At 44.3% G+C, this 14,779-nt stretch overlaps 1 protein-coding gene across 12 annotated transcripts in view; it reads right to left on the bottom strand.

The window, feature by feature from the left end:
* CUL1 (cullin 1) overlaps positions 1-14,779 on the bottom strand; it is a 121,207-nt gene that overhangs the window by 21,793 nt on the left and 84,635 nt on the right. For all 12 annotated transcript variants that reach the window (XM_077269122.1, XM_077269124.1, XM_077269127.1 and 9 more), the window contains 11 exons: positions 9,718-9,892; positions 9,393-9,560; positions 9,219-9,269; positions 7,275-7,365; positions 4,009-4,172; positions 3,109-3,271; positions 2,436-2,566; positions 2,012-2,119; positions 1,805-1,911; positions 1,647-1,695; positions 937-1,068 (listed from right to left, as the gene is read on the bottom strand). In XM_077269122.1, coding sequence (XP_077125237.1) covers positions 937-1,068; positions 1,647-1,695; positions 1,805-1,911; positions 2,012-2,119; positions 2,436-2,566; positions 3,109-3,271; positions 4,009-4,172; positions 7,275-7,365; positions 9,219-9,269; positions 9,393-9,560; positions 9,718-9,892 — 1,339 coding nt within the window. The remainder of the gene's footprint in view (positions 1-936; positions 1,069-1,646; positions 1,696-1,804; positions 1,912-2,011; positions 2,120-2,435; positions 2,567-3,108; positions 3,272-4,008; positions 4,173-7,274; positions 7,366-9,218; positions 9,270-9,392; positions 9,561-9,717; positions 9,893-14,779) is intronic.

The following is a 14,779-nucleotide window of genomic DNA, read 5'->3' on the forward strand; positions in this document are numbered from 1 at the left end:
ATGAATATTCACTACATTTCACACCTATGGGAGGTAAATGCAGCGTGTTCACGTGAAAGCCCGGCAGCTGCAGGGCTCCATGCACACCAGGATAGGGATGAGGGGGCCATATGCACACCAGGATAGGGATGAGGGGGCCATATGCACACCAGGATAGGGATGAGGGGGCCATATGCACACCAGGATAGGGATGAGGGGGCCATATGCACACCAGGATAGGGAGGAGGGGGCCATGCACATCAGGATAGGGAGGAGGGGGCCATGCACACCAGGATAGGGATGAGGGAGCCATGCATACCAGGATAGGGATGAGGGGGCCATGCACACCAGGATAGGGATGAGGGGGCCATGCACACCAGGATAGGGATGAGGGGGCCATGCACACCAGGATAGGGATGAGGGGGCCATGCACACCAGGATAGGGATGAGGGGGCCATGCACACCAGGATAGGGATGAGGGGGCCATGCACACCAGGATAGGGATGAGGGGACCATGCACACCAGGATAGGGATGAGGGGGCCATGCACACCAGGATAGGGATGAGGGGGCCATGCACACCAGGATAGGGATGAGGGGGCCATGCACACCAGGATAGGGATGAGGGGGCCATGCACACCAGGCTAGGGATGAGGGGTCATGCACACCAGGATAGGGATGAGGGGGCCATGCACACGAAGATAGGGATGAGGGGGCCATGCACACCAGGATAGGGATGAGGGGGCCATGCACACCAGGCTAGGGATGAGGGGGCCATTTATACCATGATAGGGGATATTAAGTACAGAATTAACCACAATTTTTCCTTCAATTTTTTTTTCTAATTTCCCTCTCCAATACCTAGGCGAGTCTTATAGTACGACAAATACAGTACACGTCTGGCACTATTGCCTTGGCAGTGATGGGGAGCCACTAAGATACTGAGCGCCATTTTTTACCTTAAGTTTGGATATCATGCTCGCTTCTGCATCGTCGCTTGCACTGTTTTGATGAACGAGTCGCTTTGCAAGCATCTTTGCATAGAATTTCTGAAACACGTCCTTATCTTCAATATATTTGAAAACCACCATCTGTAAAAAGAAAAGAGCTTCAAATCTTCAAGCAGCTTCAGATTTTAGAAAGATAAAAAAAGCACAAAAACAATTAAAGCCAATGTAAAATTTACAAGCAGGGAAGCTTGCTGGCTTAAAAAACACTGCATTTTCTAAAAAGGACAAGTGGGGCATTAAAAGTTGGCTGAACCCACTGATCTCAGACCACAAGGTGTATAGGGGCACCCATAGCTAAGGCACAGGGAGTTTGTTTTAGCAGTCATGCAAAAGCGGCTTTCTCCACTTGTTGAACATACATGAACATGAGGGATGGGGGTGGAGTCAAGACAGTTAGCGGTTTTCCAAAATCTGCGTAAAGCCACATGCACATTTGGCAAGTTTTTACATCAGTATGTGTAAGCCAAAACCAGAAGTGGGTGATAAATACAGAAGTGGTGACGTGTTTCTACTATACTTCTTCATCCGATTGCTCCACTCCTGGTTTTGGCTTACAAACACGGAGGTAAAATACTGACCAAATACTGAACGTGGGCGCATAGTACACAACATCTAATGTGGATATGTAGCTGCAGTGTGCGCATAGAAAAGAGACTTACAACTTGATTGAGAGTGTCTTCCAATTCTGCCTCTTCTGGGTTCTTAGAGCTGTGATAAAAGACAGAATATTGTATGAAGAACACATGAAGAAGCAATTGGGCAGTGAGAACGCGCTCCTAAGCGCACATGGCATTACTACATGTCTTCTCATACTCACCTCTTCTTCAGTAGTGAATCACAATAACGGGCAAGCAGCTCTGGAGATTTGCTGGAAGACTGGGCCATTTTTGTCACAGCGTTGTTATTTATAAATCGGCCACAAGCCTAAAAACGATTAAAAAAAAAAAAGATTCATGTGATGAACAATCCAAGGCTGCATGAGCCTAACAGTGCAGATACAACTAATATATACACACACACCTACCTTATCTAGTGCTGCCACAAATCCAGCATCATTGTTAAAAGCAGACATAACTAGTGCATTATATTTCTTATGGACATCCAAAACTGTCTGTACATACATTTTCGGATCCTGGATAAAGAGGAAAAAAAAAATAAAAATTCAGATTTAACAAAGGGGAGCGCTCGGCTCCTGAGCCCCCGCCACGCATGCGGACGCCTTACCAGGATGTTAAGTCACATCCTAATGCGGGAAGGGGTTAGGCAACCAAACAAACGTTCAAGGAATAGAAACAGACCGGTCCTTTAAAATGTTAACATTCAGAAAAGGAGCCCATCCACAGGGCGTTGTCTAGGAGGAACTTTTGATGCATTGGGATTTAGTCGGCGGACCACAGCAGGCCTTTAGAAGGCTACAAGGAAACTACAGCTCAGAGTCCAATACTTGCATTTTGTGCTGCTTCCCCACATTTCTCTATGGCCGCAAGTCCCTGATTGTGGATATGTGTTTCTAAAAGCTTTTTCAGTTCTCCCAAGCCATCTTGAATTCTTGATACAAGATTGTACATTCGCCCCAAATCTGCAAGACAAATTGTTCATCAGTCATTTACCCCAGAACAGGGCATTAACTACTTATACACTGTAGGAGAAAAGCTACAATGTAGGAGGAAAAAAGAAAATGGGCAGCTGAAAAATGAGAATCTGGAGTCCCAGGCGTTGTTCTTCGCTTTCTATACAGTTAATGGTTCAGGTGGGAAAATCTCCTAGTCCGATCACAGTCATTATACCTTATAAATAAAGCTAAAAAATATCTTGGAGCTCAAAATACTTATTTTGTCAGTCTCAACGAGTGCACAACTCCAAGTAATTAGTAATTGATAATGTGGGCTGTCATACTCTCACTTGTTCTGAAATTTGGGGGTAGAGAGATATCACTGCTTTAGTTGCGCCAATACTTTTTGGGCATCAGAATACTAGCTCACCACCTAGTTCTCCCAACGTCATCCTGTCACTTCATGAATAAGGCGTAGCAGGAGTTACGCTACCGCCTGATATACTATGGAGATGACGCGCACTGGCGAGCATGACCTTTTATTACATAACCAATAAGAATTTAATCACCTTCATTCTTATCTGCATCTAGTAAATTCTGGAACTCCGTGTGGAAAATCTCCAGATGTTTCTCAATCAGAACTTGTTCACATTTCCGTGCTAGCTCATCCTGTGTGCTCTCGTGAAGGTACACCTGCACCCGCCTCTGCTCCTCCAGAAGCCGGGCCTCAGCCTATGGGTCAGTAAGGAAAAAAAAAAATAAGTACAAGTCCCCATCTGTCAGTCATAATCAGGTGTGATTACAACGAAAATTTCTTCTATTTTGCAAAACAAAACAACATTGATAAGTGCAGATACATTTATGCATATAACTAGAAAGTCTCATGTTAAGAGATTGTGAGAGTGTGGACATTTCATTGAGTGGTCTCACTTTCAATGTTCAGGAGCGCAGCGTTCTCCTAACTCACGGCTCCCTGCTTGCGAGGGGGCGCTGCGCTCCTGACAGTCCAGGTGATGGGAGGATTGAGCCACTGTCTTGGGTCTGTGTGCTCCGCCATGCTACTAGGTAGTGCTGCCTCTGCAGATTCAGGAGCACAGGGAACGGAGGCCACCGTATACACCGACCCTGCCAGAGCGGAGCCTGCAAGTTGTATACCAAACGCCTTGCAAGCACACATCTCATGCTTGGGAAATGGACGATGTCTGAAGTGGCTGGTAACCTTGGCAATAAGATGCAAACTAAAGAATTAATATTAAACAGAAGGGAAATTTAGAGTTGCTTCTTATATCAGGGCTGGTAGGATTAAGGTAACTGCCCACATCTCAGAAGCAAATACTGACTACAGTGTATAGCAGCTCACTTTCTTTAGGGGAAGAAACAGCAAAGCAGGCAGGAGGGGGTTAATGGAAGCTGTCTGCTAGAGCAGATGAGAAAAGCAGCCGTGCAAACCCTGCCAGCACTGCACTCACCTTCTTCATGTATTCTGTGACTGGGTTCTGCTGTAGAAACTCTGTGCTCTCCCTTGTGTAGAACCTCTCTGTGTCGGCCAAAAACTGGGACTCAAAAGACTCTTTGTACACGGTCAACGTTGGGCCTTTGGCAAACGCATCATCTTCATTCAAGCCCAGCTCAACTGCAAATATATAACGGACAGTGTCGGCCATGGCTCCTAGTAAGCGCGGTACCAAGTAGCCTTCAGGCACAATGTTCACATTCACCAATAACTACTGTGCTGGGATCAACGTGGACGTTCACCTTCTACGAGGATAAAATTGTCAGTATGCAATGCCCAGATCAGTCTACAGTCTGAAGGCCCCTTATGCCTACACACACACACATTACTTTCCAGGCACGTCACAAGACTGCAGATATGTGGTGGTATGGATCTTAAACACCCCAACAATTTCTCAAAAACACAGACGTGTGCAGCACGGGGGACAGGGGCACGTAGTTCCTGCCTGAGCGTGTACAGGGCGGAGTATGGATACACCCGAAAGTCACAAACGTCCCCATTTTGTGCATGCTCCTGCCCTCCCAAGCTGCACACTTCTCCGCTGGTTTTCTGGCAATAGGCAGTGGTCTCAAGACCCGTACCACCCATCTATCCTTAGGCATGTGAAGTGTCAGCAAAATATAAAGCAGAAACATTTCCTCTAAGAATAAAAGCTATTCTTTATTTGCAGATAAGGGTCTGTGTCATTAGCCAGCATGACTTCACTTTTTGTTAACTAAGACACACCTCAGGTTTAAACAGCAGAAAACAGAAAAACATTTCCTACTAATTAAATTTTCCTTGGCGGTGTAATGACCAGGAGGGGTCAATATCACTAATTTAATGCACTAGGGTAGAACAGGGAGGTAGTAGATCTGTTGTGTTTCTCCACAGCATATGCATTGTACAGATATAGCTTCACAGTATGCACACTGTGTACATTCTGCAATGCACCATACATGCATACTCAGCTTTGTTACATACACACAGCTCAGCTACATCATCAAAACACCACACACAGTTCCACAACAACACATTCTGCTCAGCTACATCAAAACATACATACTATATACATTACTACGGGTGGAAGTTCTTGCAGACAGGTGACTGATCACATGATCTGAATGGCCTTCCAGCTATTCAGGTCGTGCTACATCAGTGCAGGTCCATGTAGCTTCCTCTCTTGCATTGCACAGATCAGATTGATCAGTGTCAGCAGGAGAGCACAGTTCTCAGGAATTGGGGAGTTTGCCCTGTCAGCTTTATCCTTGATCGCGCTAAGCTGCCTCCAGACTATAAGACGCACACACTTTTTAGCAAGATTTTTTTCTTGCTTAAAAGTGCAACTTAAGTCCAAAACAAAGTACATGGATCCATAAATGTGTTTCAATTTTTCCCAAAACTTAATGACTTAAAACTCAAGGACACAAAGCAAACAAAATTCTCAAAGCTATAATATGATTCTTATCACATGGTATAGTTATATGAAAAAGTTTGGGCACCCCTATTAATCTTAAGCTTAATGTTTAATAAAAATTGTTTTTTTGCAACAGCTATTTCAGTTTCATATATCTAATAACTGTTGGACACAGTAATGTTTCTGCCTTGAAATGAGGTCTATTGTACTAACAGAAAATGTGCAATCTGCATTCAAACAAAATTTGACAGGTGCATAAGTATGGGCACCTCACCAGAAAAGTGACATTAATATTTAGTAGATCCTCCTTTTGCAAAAATAACAGCCTCTAGTCGCTTCCTGTAGCTTTTAATGAGTTCCTGGATCCTGGATGAAGGTATTTTTGACCATTCCTCTTTACAAAACAATTCCAGTTCAGTCAAGTTTGATGGTCGCCGAGCATGGACAGCCCTCTTCAAATGATCCCACAGATGTTCAATGATAATCAGGTCTGGGGACTGGGATGGCCATTCCAGAACAGTGTAATTGTTCCTCTGCATGAATGCCTGAGTAGATATGGAGCGGTGTTTTGGATCATTGTCTTGCTGAAAGATCCATCCCCTGCGTAACTTCAACTTTGTCACTGATTCATGAACATTATTGTTAAGAATCTGCTGATACTGAGAGGAATCCATGCGTCCCTCAACTTTAACAAGATTCCCGGTGTGCCGGCATTGGCCACACAGCCCCAAAGCATGATGGAACCTCCACCAAATTTTACTGTGGGTAGCAAGTGTTTTTCTTGCAATGCTGTGTTTTTTTGCCGCCATGCATAACGCCTTTTTGTATGACCAAACAACTCAATCTTGGTTTCATCAGTCCACAGGACCTTCTTCCAAAAAGAAATTGGCTTCTCCAAATGTGCTTTTGCATACCTCAGCCGACTCGGTTTGTGGCGTGCTTGCAGAAACGGCTTCTTTCGCATCACTCTCCCATACAGCTTCTCCTTGTGCAAAGTGCGTTGTATAGTTGACCGATGCACAGTGACACCATCTGCAGCAAGTTGATGCTGCAGCTCTCTGGAGGTGTCTGAGGATTGTCCTTGACTGATCTCACCATTCTTCTTCTCTGCCTTTCTGATGTTTTTCTTGGCCTGCCACTTCTGGCCTTAACAAGAACTGTACCTGTGTTCTTCCATTTCCTTACTATGTTCCTCGCAGTGGAAATTGACAGGTTAAATCTCTGAGACAGCTTTTTGTATCCTTCCCCTGAACAACTATGTTGAATAATCTTTGTTTTCAGATCATTTGACAGTTGTTTTGAGGAGCCCATGATGCCACTATTCAGAGGAGATTCAAACAGGAGAACAACTTGAAAGTGGCCACTTTAAGTAGCTTTTCTCATGATTGCATACACCTGGCTGTGAAGTTCAAAGCTCAATGAGGATACAAAACCAAAAAAAGTGCTTTAGTAAGTCAGTAAAAAGTAGGTAGGAGTATTTAAAACAAGAAAATGATAAGGGTGCCCATACTTATGCACCTGTCAAATTTTGTTTGAATGCAGATTGCACATTTTCTGTTAGTACAATAAACCTCATTTCAAGGCAGAAACATTACTGTGTCCAACAGTTATTAGATATATGAAACTGAAATAGCTGTTGCAAAAAAACAATTTTTATACAACATTAGGCTTAAGATTAATAGGGGTGCCCAAACTTTTTCATATAACTATCTCTGCTTTCCATCAGTTCTCATTTTTGAAGAGACAGTGCAATTTCCTGGTGCTGTGTGAATTAAGATTGTAGTTAGAAAGGTGCAACAAATCCGTTCTCTGAAGAGTGCACTTACCATAAGACTGTACAACCCCACTTATGAGCCTGGTGTTAATCGTTTCTCCATTGCGCTCCTTTTCAATTAGTTTCAGTACTGCATTTGTCACCTAAATAGTCAAACACAATTTTATTATCAGGACAAATATCTGATCGTTCATTAAAAGGGATTTGTCTTCTCTTATTTAGAGGTTAAAATTGTTAAGTGATTGTAAAACCAAGCAAAGTTGCAATGTACGTTAAAAAAAAATCCTTGTCGTCAAATGTTATCTGCCACCTCAGAGGTGGACGGTCTCCTAGGCAAGGAATGATGAAACTGGCCATCCTTAGTCCATATGCACTTCTTCCATGCTGCTGGGACAATACTGACTGCTAGTAACCTGGGAGAATACTCAGAAAGCAGGTCAGTCATGCTGCTGGTCTGAACCGTCAGTCCTCAGGAGCACAGGCTGCTCAACTTTTCGTACAGTCAAAGATCATCCATTTCTTTTACTACTGTATATGTCCAGACCACTAAAAATGATTTTTGCAGGACAAGTTGCACTTTTGAACGACACCATTTATTTTATCATGTGATGCACAGGAAAGTGCAAAAAAGTGCAATTCCACCATTTTATTTACTATGTTCACTGTATGGTAAAACTGATCTTGCAATAGGATTCTTCAGGTCAGCATATTACGCAGATACCAAGTCTGTATGCATGTATACATTAAAATTATTTGTCTTGTGTCGCTTCTTTCTGAGATCCGGGATATGGGGCTGTAGGAGGGCTTATTTTTTGCAGCCAAAGAGGACGTTTTTACAGATACCACTTCGGGGTACATATGAGGTTTTGATCGCTTCTTATTGCAAAGTTGCAGAGGCCAAATGACGTAATTTGGGCATTTTAATTTTTTTTCTCATTATGCAGCTTGCCAAGCGGATTAATTTTCTACTTTGACAGATCGGACTTTTACGAACGCAGAGATAACGTGTATTTGTTTTATCAATTTCTATATTTGTAATAGGGCAAAAGGGGGGAAGAGTTTAACATTTACCGTATTTTTTCACTGCTGTATTTAGTAGTCCCCTAAGGGGACTTGAAGCTGAAATCGTCAGATTGCTTGTACTAAACAGGGCATCAACAATGCTATGTAAAGTGAAAATCATGGTCTCCTGTCATGCAACCCACTGGCGCCCGCAATCACGTCAGGGAAGGGCACCCCCCCCGTTAAATGCCACCGTCAAAGATTGACAGCAGCGTTTAACAGTTGAGGGCGAAGTGCTGCTTTACTCACGGCTGTTAGAGGCAGATTACGGCTGATTAAAGCCTGCATCAAAGTCAGGGACACAAGACGTAAATGTATGTCATATGTTGTAGTAGGGTTAATCAGTTGCCAGGTTTGTGTCACCAATTTCAGACCATGATTCCAGTGATGTATCACTTACTGGGCTGATTGCTGCAGTTTTGGTAAAATCACTGTTTCAATCACTAGAGGACAAGTTCATGAGCTCTTGATAACCTCGCCCCAGCACTAGTTGGCATCTTCCCTTCTATGCACAGTGTATACAGAAAACTGCCAACTAGTGGTGGGAGAATACAGAGCTCAGCAATCGGAGAAGTGGTAGATCTGCAGCAGACAAAACATCCAACAGATTCCCTATACCGTGTGTATTTTACCCCACCTCTATTGAACAACAACAATTGGGATGTGTGCACACGGTGTGTTTTTTAGCTGCACAAAATTATAGTATTTATGCCTGGTATTGCAGCTTATCAAATTCACTTAATGTACAGACAGGATAAAAAGAGGTGACAGTGACTAAGAAGGGGTTGTCCGAGTAGTGGACAACCCCTCTAAGATTTAAAAGAAACATTTCCATAAAAAAATCCTAAAGCTCAATGCTGCACAGAGATTGTAAACAATATAGTAAAACTTTTTTTTTTAATAATGAAAAAAAAAAAAAGCCTACTGTAATTACCTGTTTATTCAAGGGCCGGAAGAGGCAATCTCTCCAGGTGACTAAGGCAAGCTGAGAGGAAAAATAAACAATAAAATCAGATGCTACTTCAATAGTACCAATAATGCTCCGGCGCTGTACGGACAGGACCTGGTAACTGGGCTTTCTGTAAGTTTTACAAACTCTGACTCTTACCGAGTAAATTTCATATATTCCTTTCCGGCCTTCATCGCATTCACGACGAACCCAATGCCGGTTGAGATATGCACAGATCCCATTTAAAACTTTACTAGAAAACCGATAGTCCTCCCATTGCTGTGTGTAAAACTTAAGAACACTCTCATCCATTAAATCTTCACCATCCTGAAAACGGAGGAAATTATAGGTCAATATACATCCAAGCAGATTGTAAAACTTTGGAGTCAATTCATAAAAGCTGCGGAAAAGCTTCAAAAAGTCCCAAAACTTTTACCCAACTTTTTATGCGACGGAATACTGAATGTAACATGAAAGCGCTTACCTTTAAGAGGTTTGTCAAATAACTTTTCAAAAACTCTTTTAGCCTTTTGTAAAGTTCAAGTCCCACAAACTGGGCTCCTCCTGGGGTCTGGCCTTTCTTGGATTTTGATGGTGGTACTCCAGCACCACGTGCCTGGTTAGACTGGTGTACACTGGTACAGTAGTTATAAACATGACTGACAGCAGAGGTTAAGGAAAAGAAAAAACACAAGATAAAAAAAAAAGATTAAATAAGACAATACAATACTGTATTTTCCAGGGCTGTGGAGTCGGAGCCCATTTTCGTGGAGTCGGTATAAAATGGACCAACTCCTAAAATACATAATAAATTGGGTACAGTAGTTCAATGCAGTTTGTGGGGAATATTTTTTTCATAAGAATTTCGGAAAGTTATAAAATGTCTGTGCTATTCCTGATCTAAGGTCTAGACTTTTAGCTGAGATGAATCTGTGCTGCAGTCCATGTTCATAAGTAGTGAAGCTCCTCCTCTACAGATAAGGCCAGGTTCACATTGCGTTAACAGCAGCCCGTTCAACACATGCGTTAAATGGGCTGCGTTAACGCAAGTGCCGACATGTCATCGTGCTAACGCAGATAGAGCATCTGCTAGCTCTATCTGTGCTAGCGGTGACAGACTCGGAAACGCTGCAGCCCTCGTCTCTGGGTCCATCACTCGATGACGGCACATCGCTAGCGATGCGCCCGAAATAGAGATTAATGGCAGCATTAACGGACTGCGTTACACTGCGTTATGCCGCGGTGTAACGCAGTCCGTCTAACAGACTGCTTGGAAGTAATGTGAACCCAGACTAAGGGGGAAAAAAATAAAACACAGGGAAGGAAAGCCTACATTTATCTCAGAACTTCTGCAGGATTAAGGAAGGTAACTATTTCTTAAAGCATAACTTTCAAAAAACTGTGTATATATCAATAGTACACTAAATAGGTTGTCTCTATTCTTGATGTTTTAGTTAGTTTTTCCTCTTAGCTCATGTTTGGAGAAATTAGATGCTCTGATGACATATTCTATGTATAGTGTATATAAGGGGAAAAATGGTTTTCTAACATCTCAAATTCAGAAATACAGTAACAGGATTGAGGAGAACATATATATTTTTGTGTTTGTTCTGGAATACGATTCAGCACAAATATGCTCCCTTCCTCCTCCCCTCTTCATAGACTGAAGAAATATGATGTGAAGAATTTAGTGAGCTGTACTCTGAGACAAGCTTGTTCAGAGTAAAGCTATCTAACAACATATTTTACAAACTTTAGACTTAGTCTATGTTCACATTTGCGGTCGGCGCCGCAGCGTCGCCGCATGCATCATGCGCCCCTATATTTAACATGGGGGCGCATGGACATGCGTTGCACTTGCGTTTTGCGACGCATGCGTCACTGCGGCGCACGCGTCCGGGCGCAGAGGACGCAGCAAGTTGCATTTTTGCTGCGTCCAAAATCAACCAAAAAAAGGACGCATGCGTCGCAAAACGCAGCGTTTTGCATGCGTTTTGCTGCGTTTTTGTTTGCGTTGTGCCGCCGACGCTGTGGCGCACAACGCAAATGTGAACGTAGCCTTATCTGTCCTATTGATGTATGCAAAAATTGTTTTATTTCTGTCCTAAATTATACAGTGCATGATTCCCTATTCTTGCAAGAATTACAATATACTGTATATACTCGAGTATAAGCCGAGATTTTCAGCCCACTTTTTTGGGCTGAAAGTGACCCTCTCGGCTTATACTTGAGTCAGTGTCGGCGGGTGAGGGGGAGGGCGGCTGTCACATACTCACCTGCTCCTGGCGCGGTCCCTGCATGTCCCATGGTCTCCAGGCAGCTCTTCCTGTGTTCAGCGGTCACGTGGTACCACTGATTAAAGTAATAAATATGCACGCATATTCATTACTGTAATGAGCAGTACGTGACCGCTGAACATAGGAAGATGCCGCCGGCTCCCGGAGACCATCTGACAGTGAGATGCTGCCAGGGACCATGCCGGGAGCAGGTGAGTATATCGGGGAGGTGAGCATTGCGCAATGTTCACCTTCCTCGTTCCATCGCTGCGCGCTGCTGTCTTCCGCCCTCTGGCTGTGACTGTTCAGGTCAGAGGGCGCGATGAAGCGATTAGTGTGTGCGCGCCGCCTTCTGCCTGAACAGTCAGTGCGGAGGATGGAAGACAGAGCAGCACACAGCGATGGAACGAGGAAGGTGACTATCGCAAATGCCGGGGGCCTGAGCGAAGAGAGGTGAGTATGTGATTTTTCATCTCATGGGGCCACAATGAGTGGAGCATCTCATGGGGCCACAATGAGTGGATCATCTCATGGGGCCACAATGAGTGGAGCATCTCATGGGGCCACAATGAGTGGAGCATCTCATGGGGCCACAATGAGTGGAGCATCTCATGGGGCCACAATGAGTGGAGCATCTCATGGGGCCACAATGAGTGGAGCATCTCATGGGGCCACAATGAGTGGAGCATCTCATGGGGCCACAATGAGTGGAGCATCTCATGGGGCCACAATGAGTGGAGCATCTCATGGGGCCACAATGAGTGGAGCATCTCATGGGGCCACAATGAGTGGAGCATCTCATGGGGCCACAATGTGTGGAGCATCTCATGGGGCCACAATGTGTGGGGCATCTCATGGGGCCACAATGTGTGGGGCATCTCATGGGGCCACACTGTATGGAGCATCTCATGGCGCCACAATGTGTGGAGCATCTCATGGGGCCCCTAATGTGCGGAGCATCTTATGGGGCCATAATGTGTGGAGCATCTTATGGGGCCATAATGTGTGGAGCATCTTATGGGGCCATAATGTATGGAGCATCTCATGGGGCAACAATGTATGGAGCATCTTATGGGGAATAATGTTTTGAGCATCTTATGGAGCCATAATGTGTGGAGCATCTTATGGGGCCATAATGTGTGGAGCATCTTATGGGGCCATAATGTGTGGAGCATCTTATGGGGCCATAATGTGTGGAGCATCTTATGGGGCCATAATGTGTGGAGCATCTTATGGGGCCATAATGTGTGGAGCATCTTATGGGGCCATAATGTGTGGAGCATCTTATGGGGCCATAATGTGTGGAGCATCTTATGGGGCCATAATGTGTGGAGCATCTTATGGGGCCATAATGTGTGGAGCATCTTATGGGGCCATAATGTGTGGAGCATCTTATGGGGCCATAATGTGTGGAGCATCTTATGGGGCCATAATGTGTGGAGCATCTTATGGGGCCATAATGTGTGGAGCATCTTATGGGGCCATAATGTGTGGAGCATCTTATGGGGCCATAATGTGTGGAGCATCTTATGGGGCCATAATGTGTGGAGCATCTTATGGGGCCATAATGTGTGGAGCATCTTATGGGGCCATAATGTGTGGAGCATCTTATGGGGCCATAATGTGTGAAGCATCTTATGGGGCCATAATGTGTGGAGCATCTTATGGGGCCATAATGTGTGGAGCATCTCATGGGGCCACAATGTATGGAGCATCTCATGGGGCCATAATGTGTGGAGCATCTCATGGGGCCATAATGTGTGGAGCATCTCATGGGGCCACAATGTATGGAGCATCTTATGGAGCCATAATGTATGGAGCATCTTATGGGGCCATAATGTGTGGAGCATCTTATGGGGCCATAATGTGTGGAGCATCTTATGGGGCCATAATGTGTGGAGCATCTTATGGGGCCATAATGTGTGGAGCATCTTATGGGGCCATAATGTGTGGAGCATCTTATGGGGCCATAATGTGTGGAGCATCTTATGGGGCCACAATGTATGGAGCATCTCATGGGGCCACAATGTATGGAGCATCTTATGGGGCCATAATATGTGGAGCATCTTATGGTGCCATAATGTATGGAGCATCTCATGGGGCCATAATGTATGGAGCATCTTATGGGGCCATAATATGTGGAGCATCTTATGGGGCCATAATGTGTGGAGCATCTTATGGGGCCATCAACCTTTATGCAGCATTGTATGGGGCAAATGTTTCTATGGAGCATCTTATGGGGCCATTATTAACCTTTGTGCAGCATTATATGGGGTATATTTTAATATGGAGCATCTTATGGGGCCCATCATGAACTGTATGGAGCATTATATGGGGCTCCTGATTCAATATGGATATTCAAAATTACTTAACCTACTGATGTCTCAATTAATTTTACTTTTATTGGTATCTATTTGTATTTTTGACATTTACCGGTAGCTGCTGCATTTCCCACCCTAGGCTTATACTCGAGTCAATACGTTTTCCCAGTTTTTTTGTGGCTAAAATTAGGGGGGTCGGCTTATAATCGGGTCGGCTTATACTCGAGTATATACGGTACCTTTTTTTTTTTTTTTTACAGGACAAAATTTATTGAGAGCGAATTTACATAATTACAATGTCTAAGAAGAATCTTATGAAGCCAGCTGTATTTGAGCATTTCACAGTGACTCAAGATAAAAAAAAAACATTTTGTGTGTCACTGTATAAGTGACCAAGATGAAAACAAATGCTGTGATGCCAAAATTAGTGCATGCTCAGGCAGTGGTAAAAATGCTCCTTCAAGAGCTTTCAATCTAAAAAGACATTTACAACGCTGCCACCCAGAAGTTTACGAAGCTGTGAAAAAGACCACAGCAGCACCAAGAAACCAGCAATTCCCGCCAGGCAAAGGAGGAAAGAACGTCTCAAACATCAGTTAAAAGATATTTTGTCAGTGACAAAGTTACTGTAACTGACAGCAGATGTGTTTAACCCCTTCCCGACATGTGACGGAATAGTACGTCACATGTCGGGACCCCCGCTTTGATGTGCGCTCCGGCGGTGAGCGCACATCAAAGAAGCGACATGTCAGCTGTTTTTTACAGCTGACATGTGCGCGCAATAGCGGCGGGTGAAATCGTGATCACCCGCCGCTATTAACTAGTTAAATGCCGCTGTCAAACGCAGACAGCGGCATTTAACTACCGCATCCGGCCGTGCGGCCGGATATGAGCGCATCGCCGACCCCCGTCACATGATCGGGGGTCGGCGATGCTCCTCCATTGTAAC

The sequence above is a fragment of the Ranitomeya variabilis genome, chromosome 6, assembly GCF_051348905.1.
Source record: "Ranitomeya variabilis isolate aRanVar5 chromosome 6, aRanVar5.hap1, whole genome shotgun sequence".
Taxonomy (NCBI): Eukaryota; Metazoa; Chordata; class Amphibia; order Anura; family Dendrobatidae; genus Ranitomeya; species Ranitomeya variabilis.